The 21926-nt window shown below is 39.1% G+C and overlaps 1 protein-coding gene across 4 annotated transcripts in view; it reads left to right on the plus strand.

Annotated features, from left to right (window-relative positions):
- ATP11C (ATPase phospholipid transporting 11C) overlaps positions 1-21926 on the plus strand; it is a 1720948-nt gene that overhangs the window by 1500167 nt on the left and 198855 nt on the right. For all 4 annotated transcript variants that reach the window (XM_044057530.1, XM_044057531.1, XM_044057529.1 and 1 more), the window contains one exon: positions 15308-15453. In XM_044057530.1, the coding sequence (XP_043913465.1) occupies positions 15308-15453 (146 nt within the window). The remainder of the gene's footprint in view (positions 1-15307; positions 15454-21926) is intronic.

The following is a 21926-nucleotide window of genomic DNA, read 5'->3' on the forward strand; positions in this document are numbered from 1 at the left end:
TTTTGGCATTTTTGCATTCACTTTGAATATTGATTGGGATCCAGTCCTCACAAAGGTACGTTCATGGTTTCACAAATGTTTTGGGTTTCACACAAGCTGTAGTTCATCCCTTATTAATAAAGTCTAAATCCTAATCCATCCCTTCAGTCCTACATTGAATTGGACATGTAGGAAAGGGGCACCCTTGTGGGGTGCATTGTGGGGTGTTTGCACTATATTTCTCCCACCTGACTGACTTTATTCCTTTACTTTCCAGCCGGCTATTGAGGAATAAGCTCTCAAGAAATGCAGTCATGGAACAGGGTTACATATGCCCCAGGCTTTGTCTCCCAATGCCTTCTGTTGAATCCAGATGGACTGTTGCGTCTTGGTTAAAGAGAAGTCACAAGGGGTAGCCTGTGCTGATGTTTACAGCTCAGGTGCCGGAGACAGGGTTTCTTGTTTAACTTTTGATAGTTTGTAGAATCACAGCTATGGGATGCTACCTATAGGGAACTTAGCTGGATGCCTGCACCAGGTCCAGACAGACCTGTCCTCACTATACATGGGTCTTCTATAGCCCAACATCATGACCACTCATTTGCTGTCAAGCATGTTCAGGCTATTGGAATATGAGATCCTTCTAAATGTGCATTTCTTTTGGGGATGTGCTGGGGAAGGCCTCTGTCCTTGAAGAGGGATGTGCCTTCGGAATCCTTGTATTCCTTGAACTCTCTAAATAGTGTCCCTCTTCAAATAGAAATTAAACCATGTGTTGACATCTTTTCCCTCCTGGTCTGCTTGGCAGGAGGTTCTTGTTGACCTTCGCTGGAGTCGGCCGTGGGTGATATTTTGAAGGCCTAGAGTTGCATCTATTCTTCAAAGGTTGTCTTGGAGGGGCTGATAATTCTTTTTTTCACCCCAAGCAGACTGGAGTATACCCTTACTAAGCATTATCCTCTTGTGAGCTTCATAGTTAGTCTTTGTCATCCCCAGAATCCTAAATCCTGTATCTCTTAGGTAGTAGACATGATGGCCTGAGAGGAGGACAGATTGGGCAGTATGGTCTCCTTTTTTACCACCTTGGGCCTTAGACCCAGAAAACCTTCCCCTTGGGTCTATATTATTCGAACGAAAACTGACATAAGCGAATACCGGTTGAGTGACACCAATTGAGCGAATGTCGCAAATATCTCAAAAGTGAACAGAGATTGCCAAAGGGAATTCTTCCCTTTACTTCAATGGAGTGCGATCTCGGAGTTGGTATATTTAAGTAGCGCCTTGACTGTCAAGGTTTAATTTTTTCATGATTCAGGACTGGCATACCTTCCTGAATCTGAGATGTAGTTAGGGATTCCTTTTTTGCAGCAGCAGCCTTGGTGGATTCTCACCTGTATCACCTGTTGTAGGCAGGCTTGAGTCCCTTCTCCTGAATTTTGCTTGGGCAATATGGGACTGTTTCACCAGGGGCCGACATCCCTGCATAGTAAGTAGGAAGAAGCTACCTTTATTCACCTTGGGGGATTGGCTTTCCCATCCAATAACAGGCACTGCCCGAGATGATCAGGGGAACCTAGGTCTTTTCTTCCCCTTCTTAAGTTGATCCTCATTCATGATCATGCCTACCCTTCCCCTTTCCAGGTCCAAGAAGCTGTGCAACTCTTGTGGTGTTAGATGAGCCCTTGTTTAGTGATTAGGTAAGAATAGAAGAGCTTCAATTTAAGTACTGCCTTTTGTCTGGTATCTAAATGATTGGTTTGCTGCCTCACCTTCACCATACCTTTTGCAATAGTGGGGTGAGCAGGTCCAAGCTCCCTAATCATTATAGATCTGACATGTAAAAATCCATCTCTGCATTTCTGGAATCCTTTGAGGTGTCCGTTCTGCCATTTCTTGCAAGTTCAGCAACACCCTTCCTCTTTAGCAGGGGTGCTGTCCCAGTGAGGTTTAGCACAGTGCTTCAGTCCATGTTCCTGTGTCTTTAGGTAATACTGGGTTGTGACTGCCCTAGCAGTGGCATGTGTCAGATCTCCCTCCAGCTTCCCTAAGGATGATCTTGAGTGGAAGTTGCTCAAACTGGTTTTCAGAAGGGGGAGGTCTTCCCAGTGAGAATTTCCCTTAGAGAACAGTTTCCTTTGACCAACTGGTTTGGAGTCCTTGTGAGGTGGAAGAGGAGTTTTTTGGGACTGGAACTTTTTAGACCTTTAGCTCCCCACTGTTGCATTCTTCCTTATAGTTTAAAGTGGAATTGCTTTTTTTTCTTTGTGTATTTTCCCTTTATGCCTCCTACCCATCAAGCTTCACATAATCACCTAAGTACATATACTTCCCTATCCTGGGTATTCCCCATTGAAGATAGGACCTGGCCTGATGGGCAGCTTCACCAGTGACAAGTGCCCTTTACAGCATCCCAGCAATCAGGGCATTTTCTACAATGGGCCACAGGCATCCCTTCTTTTGGGATTTTCAAATTTGAGCCCTGTCCACTCCTTTATGCAGAAGACAAGTGAACCACATCACTATAGAAACCAATAGGCCCTTTCCTTGCCAATGGCCAAGGTTTTATCCCCTCTGGAGTTATTGTTTTGGCAGTCTGCCATCGACCAACATGTCACACACTTCCTTTCTACCCTTCTTATCTTTTGCTACTAGTCCTTTTGCCAGTGGAGGCCATATTGAGGCCTTGACATTTACTTCACAGGTACCCATTTTCCCTCCCCTGTCCTTATCCTCCTTGGAGGGAACACACATGGCAGGAGGTGGGTGGCCAAATTGGGGTCCATGCTGTTGATATTCTTCAGTCTCCCTTGGCATGTCTTCTGTGTTTCTGCTTACCAGTAGTAATTTAATGCCCCTTCATCTTGGGTTATTTTTTCAGACCATTGCAGAGAAGGTTCTGGTCTGGTTTCAGAACGAGCACATGGAGCCATAGGTTCCCACTCCCTGCACCAGAGTGCTGAGGAAGTCATTGGATCCAGAAGAGTTGGAAGAATGGTATTCCCTTTCAGGAGGAGGGGGCATAGTGCCTCTTCAGATGATGTTCTCCTCTTTTTTAATCAGGCACGTGATCATCTCTACTCCTTGTTTTTGTTTAAGTGGAATGAGTGCATGACTGTATAACTCCACTGGGTATGATTGTTTTTCATCTCCCAGGATCCCTACTCCTTGGGATTTAGGGCTTGTGGGTGTCTGCTATCAGTCATCTAGTCTTCTCTTGAGGCAGAAAGATTGCTGCTCAGCTCATTCCCAGTAGTTCAGACCTTCAGGTTTCCCACCGAATACCAAGTCTGATCTGGTGTTTGTGGAGTTGTTGGTTGCGGGGGTAGGGGAGCTTTCTGACTGGCTTCTGCAAGTTGGATTTTCCTAGGAAATGGCATACTACACTGATATCATTAACATTAAATGTTCTGTGCCTCTTTCATTACCAGAGGTTCCTACCTTAGACTGTATTTCTTTGTCATCCTTGGGCAACACCCATCCTAAGTTCTTGAAGAAAAGGCAGAGTCACAGCATTGGTTGGACTGGTCAGGCTTCCATCTGTGTGCTGCATTTACCCACTGAAGATTTTTGACACTGTCCTGTCCTCTTTCATTGGAGGGGTCTTGGGACGGATTCTGATCTCTCCCAGTTTGCTCAAGAGTGTTATCTATTAACTAGAAGTCCTTTTATACTCTTGCATTGGCCCACAGACCCTTTTGGAGACCTTCTCTGGAGTAATGGTCAGGCCTTTCCCTGGGATTTCCAAATCAGCTGCACTGGGGAGTCTGTATTCTTTTTTGTGCCTTTCCTCAGTTTTAGATAGGCTGAAAGGCTTGAATCTGTCCTATTTCCTTTGGAGACTCTTACCTTTAGCCCTTTAAAAGCTGCAGGATTTTGACTCCCTGTAGGAGTTACCTCAAGCAGAGTGATATGGGAGTGTGATATATGTCAGAGTCCCAGGAAAGCGACAGAGCCCTTCAGTGAAATTTGACTATAAAAACATGCAAATATGTCCTGAGTGAAGTGGTAGTTCCATTTCTTTTATCTCCTTTACAATAGTCAGTACTTGAATTATATTTGGTTTAGTGTTTGATTTCCGTGTTCTAGTAATTGCTTTTTTGTGGCCAGTAGTATTACACCTAGTAAGGCTTTACTTTGTCTGGGCAATTCAGATATTATATCCCAAGTCGAAAGAATCATTTCCTTAATTATAGCCATTTGTGCCCACAACATTTCTGACAAATTATTCTGCAGGGAAGTTTTAAAATCTGCTAACTCATTACATTCACAAAAACATGTTTCCAATGACTTCTGTCTTTCCCATCATACATCTAGCATTTGCTGTCTACGTGAAGAAAAATCTCTGAAGTCTGCTTGGGATATAAAAATACAAATGTAAACTCTTCCAAGCAAAAATAGTAAACCTTCTGGACATTTCTGAGTATTTTGTATCATCTCCATTTCCAGGATTTGGGCCTGTCTTTACTTAATTGTACTTCAGGAATCAGAATTCTCATTTCCCTTCTGAAGAAGTCCACCAGTTTCTTCCACTTAGTGGCATATTATTTGTGATTCTTCTCAACCAGAGGAACCATCAAAGAGAGTCCTCAGTGTTAGATACAACAGATGCCTTCTTACCTGTTATTTAGAGACGATCCTCCATAATTGGTCAAGAATACCTTCCCATTGTTCCCCTGTAGATGAGTATCTACTCAGCCATCTTCAACTGTGGCATTGCCCTGCATCTTGGGAAGTTCCCTTGGTAGAGTGAGGGGTGCCATATCTTCACTATTGTTTCTTGCTTTTCAGGAACATGTTCACTAGTGGCTAATGGTGAAGTGTCAGGCACAGGGAAGACGCTTGTGTAGGTAGCCAAAGCATTACATCGTGGTATGTGTTATCCTGAGTATGATACTGTTTCCAAATGCTGAAATGTCTGAAAAAAAAAAAGGATTATTTTTTATTGGTGGCTAGGTTGGTGCTTAGTAGTAGTAAACAACACACAGCATTGTTTCTGTTTTTGGTTGTCCTTCAGAATACCATACTTAGCCCTGTTTTTTTTTTTTCTGTTGACAGAAACATGCAGCAAATATTCCCCATAAGTTCAGACAGTACTACAGGCAGACTTTGATAAACTCGTCATATGGTTCTTTGGCAGCTAATTAGAGTTTATCTCTAAAAGTAGCTTTGAAAACAAAGGGTAAAAAGTTCACACAGACAAGCCATTTAGAAAAAACTGCAAGAAAAACAAGCCAAGCCAGAGTTTTTACTTTGTGGTATGCTACACCTCTTGTATGGAGGCCCATGGGATATATGCAAATAGCCCCTTAAGGACACCAAGTGTTTCAGCTACATGGCTTCCGAATGCTCATGACTTTTTTTACTTTTTACATCTTTATGGTTACATTCAGGCCAATAAAGCCAAACATTACTAGCTGCCTCACAGCAAGAGGTTCACCCGTTCGATTCTCGGCTGGAGTGCGGGGAGTGCCTTCTGTGTGGAGTCTGCATGTCCTCCCCACGGTTGGGTGGGCGTTCGAAAGACATGCGTAAATGGGCATGCCTTCATTGAAGGTTGGACGTCGAGCCGGCACCTCGGCGTTCATGAAAATCTACTGCCAATCATTAGCAGACCGGAGTTCCGCTGTGGCGACCCCTAACCGGAAAAAGCCGAAAGGCAAACAACAACAACATTGACCTCATCTGAACAGCATAAGTGGACGGTGGCTATACTTCAGAAACATAGGCCTTTAAACCCCAGCAGATGCCTGCAGTCATTAAGGTGCCTGCAAAATATCCTAACATCCACACCAAAGGATAAAAACATCACTGGGCAAATCATTCAGTAACGTTTTTTGGTAATTCATATATTCACTTCTGGCACAAATGCCGGCAATTCTGAACCTTGGGGAAGTATTATCATTGGATTTAGCTATAAATATCTGGTCTTTGTTTAGATTGCACCCTTTCTTTTCATTCACATGCTGACACTACTGTTAAAAAGGTTATGACTCAATTCAAGTTTGCCTGCAAATTGAGTAGACTTTTATACCATGGTACAGTGAAGTGCATTGCAAAAAACATCTTAATACCAACTAGAATATGCTTTGCCAGCAATATCATTGAGAGATTCACAAAACATATTCATACCTCAAAAACCCTAGATATAAAATCAGTTGAATCATCATCCTTCCGGACAATAGAACCCAGCACTGCACTCTGCTTAGCTCTACCAGTTCACTTCCTGTCACTAAAACAGCAGAGTATTTTTCTTTAACAATTTATAAAGTGTTATAACTTCTGACCCCTCTTGCCAGTAATTTATCTGACTATAGTCAGTACTGCCCTTAAGATTCAAAAAACGTGTGCTAAATGAACCTCATTTTTATAACAATCAGCCTCCATCAAGATAACCCATGCTGCTTGCAATAATCTTCTACCTGATATGAGATCCGTCCTCTCTTTTTCATAAGACATCTTTGCACGTTTTTTCTTCAAACTACTAGCTGTAAGTGCTTTAGAGAAATCAAATCATTCATTTTGTCTGACATTTAGCATACTTTAGGGCTAATAGTTCTTTTTTCCTTTTTCTTGTTTGAAAATTTAATTTTCTATATACATATTTACAAAGTAATACATTCTCTTAAAACAAATGACGGCATAAAAAATCCTGAATGCTTGGACCCTACATAAAAAGAAATTACCCATTTTTATGTTTTGAAATTAACATTTCTAAATTATTCCAGCCAGCACCCAACTTTCATGTTATCTTTTATATATATTAATTCATATGTTTCTTTTTCATTTTCATACAAAACAGCAGCTAAATCTAAAAACTCTTTAAACTTGCGTACAGAATTTTAATTCTGTTTTTTGTAATTACCTTTCTAAAGCCCCAGAATGTAGAATGTTGTTTATCGGGTACCAGTTAAAGTACTGGGACATAAATTAACAATGTAACGCTTTTTATTTCACATTTATCTGTCTTCTTTCCAAAAAATTGAAAGTTTCTTCACTCCACAAAAATATGTACCCAATCAGCTTTATTCATTACATTACATCTCCAACAGGTTCAGGTATCTTCTCTTTTATGCTTTGATATTTTATGAAGGGTAACAAAAATTATGTGCAAACATTTCCACATGAATATTTTCCATTATAAAGTAGATGTGATTTGAGCAACTATCCTCAGTAATAAATTCTTATTTTCATTGCTTATTAGATCCCATAAAATTATTACGCTCTAGAAATGTCCATTAGTTTTTAAATTAACAGTTAATTGGATCATTTGTTATATTCAGGATAGGTATTCCTTGTAAGAAATGTTACTAGATGTAACTGAAATTATATATTCAAATATTTTTGAAATAAATTTCCCATATGTTCATTTAGCAAGATGACATAAGTATCTAATGCCTTTATTTATTATTGATGGAAATAAAAGAAGGGAAATATTCCTTCTTCATTTTCCAGGCTCATCCTTCATCATTCCACATTCCCCAATTTTACACACAGCTTTTAATAAGTTAAATTTGTTATACCTGCCCTCACATTCCTCCTCACTTCTCACACTACTGCTTACGCTTCTCTAACTTATTGCCCCCCTTTAACGTCTTCTTTTAACCAATATGCACATTTTAACTGTAAATAGTGTTGCAAATCAGTGCTATTTTTGTATTATCAACATTTTGCCTTCTGATGTGAAAAATAATCACACCTAAGATAGCTTCAGAAAAAGTCTGAAAGAATTCCTGTATAGCACTAAAGTGCACTTGCTTCAGTGATACTGTCTAAATAATTGATGATGATGAGTGTTACATTGTTTTCAGTGGTCTTACAATGCATCATTTGACGTCCTTCCTTAGACCACTCTTGAAGTTCCAAACTGTTAGCTTATCTCGCCAAATAACCTGGATATCTGATCAGGGTAACAATGCTAAAACCTTCTACAGAGCCATATGTCTGACTTATGACCTAAACTTATGGGTGGAAGGGTACATAAATGGACCTGCGAATGCAAAATCCCAGACTATCTTACCACCAGTCTGAACACAGGTTCTCGCATCTGTTGGTCTGTTCTACATGTGGTCATTGGTATTCTTAGCCTTCACAGGTTCCTAGTGCCTCACCATAACTTAAAATTGTTTGATATAATGTGGCCAATTTGCTTAATACTTGAAAAACAAGGCATTCAATCCTGCCTTGAATCTTTAGCCAATAAATAACTAATCACTTGTCATGTCTTTGTTAAGGCTTCTCATCTGTAGCCAATAGTTCTTCATTGTACCTGTAAAATAGTCTGTTAATTAATCAGAATACTAAAACTGTCATCTCTTGCAGCTGAGATGTTTGTGCCTGAGCATATGTAATTCTCTGTAGATGCTGTATCTGTACCAGTTTTCATTAATTCCTGGCAAACAGGTACTGATGTCTTGCTCCATGATGGTGGCTTCTCCTGTTTGTTTAACAAGTTCCGCGTTATTGTTGTATTAGCTCAACTTTCAGAGGCCATAGAGAAACGTAGTTATACAATAACTTCATCAGCTGTCTACTCATGATTTTTTCTCTCTCTTGGCATGGTTTTCAGTATCTTTTTAACACTGAGAACCCCTTTCACTTCCACTCACGTTGTTAATAATCAGCTTAATCTAGCCAGCTGTGTAGGTACTGTGTTTCTTGACCTGCATTCTGTTCTCCTCCATCATCTTCCCAGCTTTGATTTAGCTGTACCCTCTACTTGTATGCAAAACTGTATTCTGATGGTAGGATGGAGCAGTGTTGTCTTAGCACCTCTCCCATTCCTTGGTAGAGTAAAACAAGATTAAGTCCGTGGTTTATTGCTTTTCACCTTGTTAATAACATTGTCATATTGCAGAGTTGCCAAACTTATCTACTAGGTAGATGACTCTGTAATATGCCATTCTTTCCCAAACATATCTGGTTGTCTCCAGACGCTAACTGAGATTTGGAACTGGCTGAAAAACTTTGAACTCCTATTAACTGCATCCATAATTAAAATGATCAAAATAACTTAATGTGGCGATCGCAAAACCAAAGAACCACTCAAAACCAGAATAAATGCTCACGCCTCGCTATGTATACTTGAGAAGCCAAAAGTGTTCCCAAAAGAAACTTGTGCAAGCAGCGACTTGTAAAATCCACTCGTTTAATGCAAAAACATGACAACCGGAACACAAAAATAAAAATAAAAATAGATCACAGGAATGGTTGAGCGCTTTCACCCGTGTATAGTACAGGCTTTATCAGAACTAAAACCCATTTTAAATTCAAAACCATATAAATAAAATCTTTGGCGCTAAAAATTTAAAACGTATTTATTAGATTTATTAATTGTGCATGTTTTTTTTTTTTTTTTGTACTTCTGTTACATAGAAAATGCCCATGGAAGAAATATATATACAGATTTATACAATACAATAGTAAGATATTTATTGCATTTTTTAATATATGTACACTTCAATTTTTATCAGCAGATGTCCTTAAGATATATATACTAGTGTTGCCAAGATTTGTTTCAATTGGTCACACTGTGTAAAAAGAGAGTATGTATAGCTTTAAATACGTTTTAAATTTTTGGCGCCAAAGATTTTATTTATATGGTTTTGAATTTAAAATGGCTTTTAGTTCTGATGAAGCCTGTACTATACACGGGTGAAAGCGCTCAACTATTCCTGTGATCTATTTTTATTTTTATTTTTGTGTTCCGGTTGTCATGTTTTTGCATTAAACGAGTGGATTTTACAAGTCGCTGCTTGCACAAGTTTCTTTTGGGAACACTTTTGGCTTCTCAAGTATACATAGTGAGGCATGAGCATAATTAAAATGATAGTATGAGTCTGTAGATCTCATTCAGCATGTCAGTGTATCCTCTGGTTCAAACAGTCTTCAGAGATAATTTCCCACTACTTGGCATTTCTTTGAACTTGTTGGTGCTACCACTGATAGGCACTTGAACTTTCTTCAGCAGTTCAAATCTGTCACCCACCTGACCACATTTGCGAAAATGTGAAAAAGGAGTTGTGGGTGGATAGATCCTAAAAACAATTTAAAAAATCTGTGTTTAAACAGTTAAATGGCTCACGATTGACAGCATGAGACTCACTGCAGCCATAGAATTTTGCTTCCCAATTTTATCTATGTAGTTAATATCCTAATTACTATAGCCCCTCCCCAGTTTTGTACTTTGCAAGTTTTACAACAGACCTTCCATTTCTCTGAAGACCAAAGAGTGACATGAATTCTCACAGAATTAGCTTGTCACAAGTAAGATGTGCCACAGTGCCATTGTCTGTGCAACTAGCGGTTCTACAACCAGTGCTCTGCTCCAAACTAGACCCTTTGTTTAGGTAACTAATTTCTTCTCAAAATGCCATCTGCACAGAATCACTTAGTGACTCCATGACAGAATTAGGGAAATGCTTTCAACTTTTTCCAGCAAACTTCCCTTGGATTCCCCCGTAATAAAGCACTACATGGTCATGTTTACTCAAAATGGGCCTACAGCTGTCTCTGTGGTGTACCTGATATATAATGACAGATCAGTCCAACCTCATTGCTATCACTTATTATTATCCTTATAACTTTGTTGTTAGGTATTTCTGCTAGTTTCACATAATCGTTGAAAAGTAAGATGGCTGCACATCTTAGCTTGCAAGTGTTTTATATCTCATTTACTATATTTCTGTCATTTGGCCATGGTATTATGTGTACTTTTACTTGAGTTAATTATTAACCTATCATTCTTTGTTCTTTAATTACAGTTAAACAACGGTTTGGATTATTTTCGGTTTGGATTATTTTTTTTTTCAAGTTACTTCAGTTTTTTCAGATTTTGTTACTTTTGTGTGTACTTTATGCATTGGTCATTGCTCATTTATCTAAATTTTTTCCCCGTATGTGTTCACAAAAGTGGGTCATGGCCAATCAGAATGTTCTAGTTAGCTTACATAAGTAAATAATACTAAATAAATATTTTTTTCTGTGAGATTCACTGTACTCTATCTTCTTTATTATGCATCTGAGTTCTTGTATATGTCTTCCTGTATAATCTTTAATCTGGCCCAGGTTAATGTGTTGAACAGTTTGCTTAACTAATTACTAAATGAAATATATGAATAAATAATAATAACTAAAAATAAGCTACAGTGTCATGAATTTACATGTTAGAGTCTTGGGGATGTCTAAATAATCAGAAGTTTTAACAAAAAAAAAAAACTTAAGCTGACGTTGCCTGTGCTACTACTGACCCATGATCACACAGTAACCAATGAACCTGGGGGGGGGGGGGGTGATGTTATTAGCCTGGAGGGTTGACTTGATGCTTTATGTCAAGTGACCTATGTGAAAGAGAGAGAAAGTGGATCACCAGTTGTTGTATTCCTCCTTGGTGGGTGACCTGGGGATTCCAAGCGGCCAGCATACTCTTTGTTCTCCATGCAAGTGAGAATGCACATATGAACACTGAGTCACCTTTTGCTGAGACTCAAGGGAGGGTGGGTGCACAAGTGAAAATAGCAACTGACTCCCAGTGTGCTGGGCCTGCCTCTACCAGTTATCTTTTCTGGTAGGAGTAACACAAACCCAATGACTTAAAAGATTTTCCTCCCTAGCTAGTGAAGACCCACCCAGCAGTAGGATACGCCAGAGTATAATTCCACAGGAGGCACTGAACAATATGGAGTGCACGTAAAAGCCAGATGCTAGCAGTAGCTATGCAGGAAAGGGGACAATTAGTTTCTCACACTAGCTTCTCTTAGTTTTCTTCAAAGTTCAGCATTCCCTATATCCAGATATCCGCTTTTGTACTCTCCTGCTTGTTGTGTAAAATCCAGTCTTTAAATGACGCTGTTAATCATGAGCCTGAATTGTATCTTCTGTCTGAATTAAAAAATGCAAACAAAAGTACACAAAATCCCACAAATCCCACATAAAAGACACACCTTTCTTAATGCCTTTGCACTCTAGATTGTCACACATTTCAGTAAGAGAGGAACCTCTCGGCCAAATTTAGATAACTGTTGTCACCCAACATGCAATTTGTGATAAACAAACAGTTGCTCACATATGCATTAGAGATATTCAGCAACATAGGACATTTCAAATAGTGTACCATATGGACCACTTTGTAGTTTGAGGAGTGGAAACAGTAGCCAGAATGCATTTGTTTGGGGCTGAATGTATCACATGTATTACAGTTATAAGGTTAACTGCATGTTCGTAATGTTCATATCCCTACATGGAATATGTATTACAGTTATAAGGTTAACTGCATGTTTGTAGTGCTCATATTCCTCCATGGAATATTGGGATATGTATTACAGTTATAAGGTTAACTGCATGTTCGTAGTGCTCATATTCCTCCATGGAATATGTATTACAGTTATAAGGTTAACTGCATGTTCGTAGTGCTCATATTCCTCCATGGAATATGTATTACAGTTATAAGGTTAACTGCATGTTCGTAGTGCTCATATTCCTCCATGGAATATGTATTACAGTTATAAGGTTAACTGCATGTTCGTAGTGCTCATATTCCTCCATGGAATATGTATTACAGTTATAAGGTTAACTGCATGTTCGTAGTGCTCATATTCCTCCATGGAATATGTATTACAGTTATAAGGTTAACTGCATGTTCGTAGTGCTCATATTCCTCCATGGAATATGTATTACAGTTATAAAGTTAACTGCATGTTCGTAGTGCTCATATTCCTCAGTGGAATATGTATTACAGTTATAAGGTTAACTGCATGTTCGTAGTGCTCGTATTCCTCCGTGGAATATGTATTACAGTTATAAGGTTAACTGCATGTTCGTAGTGCTCATATTCCTCAGTGGAATATGTATTACAGTTATAAGGTTAACTGCATGTTCGTAGTGCTCATATTCCTCCGTGGAATATGTATTACAGTTATAAGGTTAACTGCATGTTCGTAGTGCTTGTATTCCCCCGTGGAATATGTATTACAGTTATAAGGTTAACTGCATGTTCGTAGTGCTCATATTCCTCAGTGGAATATGTATTACAGTTATAAGGTTAACTGCATGTTCGTAGTGCTCATATTCCTCCATGGAATATGTATTACAGTTATAAGGTTAACTGCATGTTCGTAGTGCTCATATTCCTCAGTGGAATATGTATTACAGTTATAAGATTAACTGCATGTTCGTAGTGCTCATATTCCTCCGTAGAATATGTATTACAGTTATAAGGTTAACTGCATGTTCGTAGTGCTCATATTCCTCCATGGAATATGTATTACAGTTATAAGGTTAACTGCATGTTCGTAGTGCTCATATTCCTCCGTGGAATATGTATTACAGTTATAAGATTAACTGCATGTTCGTAGTGCTCATATTCCTCCATGGGATATGTATTACAGTTATAAGGTTAACTGCATGTTCGTAGTGCTCATATTCCTCCATGGAATATGTATTACAGTTATAAGGTTAACTGCATGTTCGTAGTGCTCATATTCCTCCGTGGAATATGTATTACAGTTATAAGATTAACTGCATGTTCGTAGTGCTCATATTCCTCCATGGGATATGTATTACAGTTATAAGGTTAACTGCATGTTCGTAGTGCTCATATTCCTCCGTGGCATATGTATTACAGTTATAAGATTAACTGCATGTTCGTAGTGCTCATATTCCTCCATGGGATATGTATTACAGTTATAAGGTTAACTGCATGTTCGTAGTGCTCATATTCCTCCGTGGAATATGTATTACAGTTATAAGATTAATTGCATGTTCGTAGTGCTCATATTACTCCATGGAATATTAGTGCCATGAGACTGTTACTGTATTTCATTTTTTGAGTTATGTGGGGTGCCAGTGTAGTACCATATTTAGGAATCAGCAACAGTAGCTATTAATGCTGTTAAAAAGGGGTTCAGACACCTCTGTTATACATAAAGCACAGGAATGTGTGAAAATATCAAAGGATTTTACATCGATAGTCTGAATGTTTAGTGTTGCATGACAAGAGAAAAAATGGGTTCATAAGCAGTACTTAACGCATCTGTAAGGTGAATCATATATTGACATCATATTTATTATCACATAATACCCCTTACAGAATGCTCACGATGTGACATATTATGTAATTATTGAGAGGCATGATTAAGGTAGTCATAAGTTGCTATTTTAAATGGCATGTTCAATGTTTTATTGTCTATGACATAGTAATAGGTTTATTGGCTTCTCCAGGGCAGAATATTCAGCGGATTTCTATTTATGATACACTGGCAGATTGTAGTGAAAAACCTACAGACTTTCTTCAAAGGAACAGTTCTCGGTAATAAATGATTTGGTCAGCTCTCATTTGGAAAAGGATAAGATAGGTAGCTGATGATAATTGTCCATATTCATGAATGACAGCGCAGCTACATAAAGCTGATAATTTACCCACTGGTAGGAGGTAATTGATGAGGGATTTTTCTCCCAACTCTAAGGTGTCTTGTCTCCCAGAGTTCATTATAATAAGCCACCGAGATGTAGAGGGCTCATCCCAATGCATTGGGTGGGGGAGTTATGATGGTGGGACAGCAGCCCACAGATAAATTACTTTGTCAGAAACTTTTAAAAGAGGTGTGTAACAGAAGTTTGGCTACTGTTTGTATTTCAACTAATGGCATTTGGATAGATGCCCTAGACCCCCTCTGGAAAGAGTACTTTGCAATAGTGCCTTTACTAATCTGTGTTTCTGTTATTCTGTTTTTCAATAAATTTGCCAACTTTTGCATCTATCCCTCACTGACACAGGTCTTTCAGTCTGAATTGCAAAGCCGCTCTTGGTAATCTGGACAGATGTTCCTGTATTAATCATTTCAGGGGCTTTACAGCAGCAGTGCTCTAGGCTATATCAGTAACTTTCAAGCTGATTTCTGGTTTGAACAATAAAAGGCAGTTAGCTGAGTAAAGGACTGCCTTACAGTTAGAGATGGTGCACAGATGGCCTTTGCAAGACTGCTGGTGATAACCACAATGCATTATACAATGTTACAGGCATAGCAACATGCATTACTTAATCCATCCATTCACTGTGTTTCCTTCTGCATTTGCCTTGCAGATCAAACAGTTCTAAAAGTATTTTCTGTATTCCATAATTTTCATTCAAATAGTTAGTATGCTTTGTTCCATTTAGTTTTTATTCTGTTTGTCTTAGTAAGATAACCATTTAATGGTTTTCAATAAACCATTAAATGGTCATCTTTCCAATTGCTTTCACACATTTAGGTTTTAAGGTTTAATAAGGCAAGATAAAGAATATATCAAAATAACTTACTGCAGACCTTCAACTGTTATCTTCCCCTTTGCACAGGTATCAAAGGAAAAGAGGGTCGACAAGCAGCTCGAAACAGTGATTATGCCATTCTAAAGTTTAAACATCTAAGGAAATTAATACTTGTTCATGGGCATTTGTTTTATGTAAGAATAGCACATCTTGTGCAGTATTTTTTCTACAAGGTATGTGATTTATGAGTTGAGTGTTTTACAATTTAACTTCCTTTGTTGTAATCTATCCTGCATGCTATAAAGTAGTTGTTAACTTGAAAGTTTTATTTTAGACACTCTATTTTACTGACTTATTTGGCCACATAATTCATCACTGAGATACAGGAATATCTTTTTATGCACTTCTTCTCCTGTGAAACTGAGCTCAATTTGATTTGGTGATGAACATGTATAAATTAATTTAATGCAGTGTGTGGACAGCAAAATAAGATACCTGCAATTAAGTACCATAGGATCTAAAAACATACATGTGTGAGAGTGAGTGCATGTGTTTTTTGCCATTTTTGTATTACTGATACACTATGTGTAAAACTAATGCCAAAATGTTTATTTTATTGTTCTTTATGAAATACCATTTTCTGCCTGTGTTGATTTTGTGAATTGAAAATCTGAGTTGTTTTCCAACTCGTTCTTATGATCTATCCCCAAAAAATGTTGGTTTGTTGTTATGATCCTAAAAAAACTCCTAGCCAGTGAGACCTGCCCATTTATACAAATACAGTAAAATAATGCATTATTATCTAGTACACATAATCTTTGTGTAGATGAAAAGATCTAATAAAAACAATTTTAAGTATTAGAATGGTTTGGTAAAATAAACTAAATTGTGTAAATGTTGTCTTTGAAATATTCTTTTTTGCTGAAAAGAACAGTCATGCTTTTTTCTTTTGTTTTATACTTTAGCAAAACAATCTTTACGTAACACTTTGAGTACGCTGTATGATATAAACAACTAAGAAAATTATAATTTCCATAAAAATGTAAGGATGGCAGTCCAGCCTTATGTACAGATGGCTTGTGCATACAAAACACTTACTATACTTTGGACCCTCCATTGATGTATCGTTCTGTAGTTTTACTGTATTTTTGGGGTACCATCCAGAGGTAAAGGCTTGCTGCATGCTATGGAGCCGCCTTGACAAGTTTATTGAGAGTCTGATTTTTTTTTTTTTTTTAACTAATACCTGTTACTGTAGTGTGCTACAAGTGTTAAGTACCATCTAGTCATATTGTGTGAAAATAGTACAGTAGTGCAAGAAAACTTACCATAACAGTAGATGTTCAGGAGCCCAAAACTCAACCTGCACCAGCCAGCTTTCAAAAGCTTTGGGTATCTTCCAGGTGTTCCTTCTGACAGGAGAATGTGGAAAGCTCCTATACAAGGCAGGCAGAGCACCACAAGCTTCAGGGCTTTTTTTTTTTGCCCAGTAAGAAGGCATGAGTCCTGAATACATGTGCTGAGAAACAAAAAAGCTATCTTTATAATTATATACAAAAGAAGTAAAGAAACCATACATACCCTGGCAACATATCAGGAACATCAGAGAAAAAGGGGTTTGGAGAGAGGGGCAGCTACTGCAGTGGTGATGCTTAGAATAGCTACAGTTATGGTAAGGTTATTCACATAACTGTACTCTTTGCAAAGTTATCACTGTTGCAGTAGCCTAAGCTATGTGGATAGATTACCATTGCTTAGATAAATGCAGTAGAACAGGGAAGGGGCCAGTGTCTTAGAGTCCAGGCGCCCCTGGAGAATGGTCCTAGGAAAGCCAGTTCTGGCCTGGAAAAGGAATCCAGTCTGGATTGCTTTGTAAATTTAAGTACTGAGGACCAAGTTGTTGCTTCTAGAATGGCTTCTAGAGTCTGCCCTTTTACAGATTGGCACAGATGAAGCCAATGCCATTGGTGAGTGAGCTCTAACTCTACCTGGAAGTAGATGGTTGTGATGTGCCTAACAAAAAGTGATAGCATGAGACAACCATGAGCAAACCGTTAACTTTGACATTGGTTGCCCTTGTTTCTTATGTTAATTGGAGACAAACAGCTATTCAGCTTTCCTGAAAGGTTGGGTTTTGTCTGGTACCTGAGTTGCCTGTGTACATCCAGAAAGTGAAGAATCCCTTCTCCTATGTTCCAGTGTTCAGAAAAGAAAACTGGGGGGGTGGAGGGGGGGCAGGGGTATGGCTTAAAGTATACTCTGCAACTATTTTAAGCATAAAGGTAGGACCTGTAAAAATAAGATAAGGTTGGCTCACCATAAGTGATTGTAAATTAGATACCTCCTAGTAGATGTCAGAGCAAGGAGTAAAACACTCTCCCATGTTGTTCTTCTTTTGGCTTTTCCCAGTTAGGGGTCGCCACAGTGGAACTCCGGTCCGCTAATGATTGGCAGTAGATTTTTTACGGGTGCCGAGGTGCCAGCTTGACGCCCACCTTCAACAAAGGCACGCCCATTCTACACATGTCTTTTGAACACCACTCGACCATGGGAAGGACATGTCGACTGCACATAGAAGGCACTCCAGCCGAGAATTGAACGGGAGAACCTCTTGCTGTGAGGCAACAACGCTACCCCTGCACCACCGCGGCCTCAAATCAACCTGGTGAGATGACAAGCTTTTCAAGCACAAACTGAGATCCCAAGCAGGAGCCATATTTTTCCTGGGTGGGTGGATATGATAGACCCCTTTCAAAATTATTTTACTTGCGTATTGCTGGAAAGGGGAGCTCTATGGGCAGACTGGATGAAATGGCTAACATATGTACCATGCTAGAAGAGTACAGCAAACCATTGTATAGTAACTCACACATATAATTAAGAACCAGAGGCATCGGGGTCAGTCAAAAATCTTGGCTGTTAGAATGGCACCGACTAGAAAATCTTTTCCACTTACCCATATATGATTTTTTAGTAGCATGTTTTCTTGCCTTTTTAAAAACCTGATCCACATACTCTGGAAAAAAAAGGTTCCTAAAAGGTATCAAAATTGTATTATCCAGGCAGTTAGTTGAAGAATTTCTAGACTGGGGTGTATTAAATTCCCCATGTCTTTTGTGAGTGAATCCGGTCTGTGCAGAATCTGGTGGTAATTGCCTGTGACCATATTGAAACAAAGGGAGAATCACTTCTGTCTTGGCCAAAAGGAGGTTATCACTTCACATTTTAGGGAGTCTTTTTGGAATTTTAGAACTCTGGTAGTCAGTTGAAGGGCATAGAGAAAAATTCCCATCTGTGGGAATGAAAAGGCATCTGTTGTGCAGGCCTGATTGCAGGAGTCTTGGAGCAGAATTTCTTTAGCTGTCTATTCTGAATGGAGGCAAACAGATCTTCTTGAGGTGTTCCCCTCAAGTACATCAATTCTTGTAAGACTCCAGGATGAAGTTTCCATTTATGGGGTCTGTCCTGGTTCTGCTGAACTTCTCTGCAGTAAGGCTTTGCTCTGACAGAATGTATGAAGCCTGAAGAGTCAGACTGAGCAGAAATGCCATCTCCCAGGCCATCATAGGCAGTCTGCAAATGGGTTAGAATCTGATACCCCCTTGTTTGTTTTTATATTGCATCATCCCAGGTTGATGTTGTCTGTGTACACTAGCAGAGGTCTTGGGGACCAGAAATGATACAAGGCCTTCAAAACACTGATGGCAACCAGCATCTCCTTGACATTTATGTGCTTGTGTCTGTCTGTAGGATCCCCCAGAGCTTATGCTTTTACCCCTTTTAAAACTGCTCCCCATGCCAGATGCAAAGTGTCTGTGATGAGTGACAGGGAGGGGTGGAAGGGTAAATGGAACACGTGGATTGTAAGCTGTTTGGTCTACCTACCATCTAGTCCCCTCTTCACAAACCCAGAACTGGAATCTGAAGAGGATATAAATGTTCAATCCAAACTGATCTGAAGTACCATTATATTTTCATTGTGTGTAGTCTGGCAAAGGACAGCATGAAAGTCATCATTGCCATGTACCCCGGAATCTTGAATAACTCCCATGCAAGATGCTTGGTTTAGGCTGGAGAGACTCTGGAAAAACTGCTGGAATATTTCAGCTTTGTCTCAAGGGAGAAAAGCTCTTCTCTCCGTCAAGTTCAACAAACATCCCAGGAATAACGTCTTGTGTGAAAGGATGGGAGAAGACATCTGTCAGTTGATTTGAAATCCCAGATTGAAGTTCCTAGACAGTTTTTAGTGGCGTTTTACAGCTGGGAAAAGAGTCTGCAAAGATAAGCCAGTCAACGAAATATGGGAAAATGTATATGCCTTGGAGACTGCAGTGAGCTATGACTGGAGCTAGGTATTTTGTAAATACCCTTGCTGCTGTGAAGACTTCAAAGGGTAAAGAGGGAGAACTGATAATGTAAGCCAGACAAAGCAAATCTTCAGAAATGCCTGAACTGTATGGCAAACAGGAATGTATTAATAAGCATCTTTTAGGTCTAGCTCTACCATGAAAGCTACGGTTGGGATAAAGAGTTTATGTTGCTGAAGTAATAACATCTTGAATTTGGGGATATTGATATGGAGGATTAAAGCCAAAAGATCCAGTAGTGGCCTTCAGGATATGTCTGGTTTGAAGACCTGAAAAACCCTTCAAAGACTGAAGGACACTGGTTCTGTTACATCCTGGGATATCATGCTGTGTGAATGGGAAGAAATACAGAAATATCTTTCCTTGGGCAAGAGGGAATTCCCAGAAATTGAGAGGGGGATTACCAAAACCAGGAGAGCCTTCACTGGATCACCCTTAGAACAGTTTTGTCTGGGATTACCTGATGCGAAACCAGCAACTAAAGTCTGAAGGAGAGGTTGCTAGGGTGGGGGCAGTAAGAGGTGGATAAACATGCTGGCTTGGAAGTCTGTCCTTAATATTCTGAGGCTTTTCCCTTCTTTCTTACTTAGAGGTTCCTTTCTATTGCTTTTCCCTACTGAGTACTGGCTTCTTACTGTTTAGACTGTTGGGGGGGGGGGGCTGAGAAGGTGTTAAAAAGTGTCATTTTGTTTAAAAAAAACAGGTTTGAAAAAGTTGCTTCAGTCCTTGTGTCCTTTTTCCTTACATTTTGTAAGTAACTCAGCTGCAGAAGGACAAAAAGAATGTTTATCTAAAGTAGAGTTCAGGATCTTAGACTTTACTACCTCAGGAGGGTTTTGAGACCAAACCAAGCAGGTCTTCTTAAAAGTGATCCATAAACAGCTGCTCTGGAAGAGGAGACAGAGGCATCATAAGCACACTTCAGAATATATTTAGTCACCTGACAAACAGCTGTAACAGGAGCATTTACAGAGTGATTTTTTTAACCTCAGAAGATGGAAGTATGTTCTCAAAAGACAGAAGCAAAATTTTGGCTTATGAGCTTGACAATTTTAAAAAGTTAAAGTACTGGATACATCTTCTTCCCCGACTTACCCATTGCCTTGCCATCTTTATCTGTGGGAATGAGGTTAGAAGCAGTAACCTGTTTGGAAGCATTATATGTAGAAAGAGAAAGATGACTGCTGGGTCTGCTTGGGATTAGACAACAAGTACTTATGTGACTGGGGTACCTCGTATGAAAGCCCTTTAACTGTCCCTTCCAGAGTCAGCAACAAAGGTGGTTCTTCCTGACCCACACTGGACTTCCTAACAGCCGCAGAGCATATTGTTTTCCCCCAGACTTTGATGGCTGCAATTTATTTTATTTATTTTTATTTATGTATTTGCAGTTGGTTTACCAGGATAGTCCATTGGGCCAATATGAACCCGTTTTCAATGGAGTCCTGGGGAGAAAAGCTCCAAAACAATCAAGGTTACAATAGGTTATAGATGATAATTTTACAAATGTTATAGATTCGAGCAAACATTACAAATAGTACAGTAAACATTACAAATAATACAGACTAGTTATGAAACTTACAGATGATACAGACTAACAAAAGGAACATTGCAAAGTAAATAATGAGAAGCCATTGCATATTAGGAAGCATACACTTAAGAGGTGCAGCCTAGTGCATTCTTTGCAAATACCATAGGAATAACAAGGATATGTGAGTTAGGAGAAATGATAAAGGAAAATTGCTGGTGTAAACAGGGGAAAGAAAGGAAGATGGAAATTGCCAGCGTTAGTTATGTGGGGTGGGAGCAGGAGCATTCCCACTGGGATACTAGATGTGAATGAAGAGATTTTTTTGAAAATAAAACGGTTAGAGGTGGTACGAATGGATGGTGGTAGGGAGTTCCAGAGACGTGCTAGACCATAGGATAGAAGATTTTGGCCTGGGGGACGAGTTGGTTTGTACACTTCTAATAGATTTTGGTTGTTAGACCTTAATACTCTATCAGGTAGGTGCATTTTAAAGGCAGAAGAAAGGGAGGGACAGAGGGAGGGATTGAAAATGAGCTTGTGTGCAAGAGTTAGTTGAGTATAGGTGAGATGCTTGGGTAGTTCTAGCCATTTTAGTTTTTGGAGAGAGGAACAGTGGTGGGTGGAGGACTTATGGCTGGCAGCGAACTTGGCGATTTTGTTGTAGCAAGAGGAAAAAAACTTCAGCTTGGCAAGCTAAGAACTTGGTTATATTCAACTGGACGTATAAGAGAATTTAAGTACCTTTTTATGCACTTTTACTTTTAAAAAATACAGTATTTAAATTGATTTAAACTGTGTATGAAGGAGT

Source organism: Protopterus annectens, chromosome 15.part0, assembly GCF_019279795.1.
Source record: "Protopterus annectens isolate FY-2018-M chromosome 15.part0, PAN1.0, whole genome shotgun sequence".
Classification (NCBI taxonomy): Eukaryota; Metazoa; Chordata; order Ceratodontiformes; family Protopteridae; genus Protopterus; species Protopterus annectens.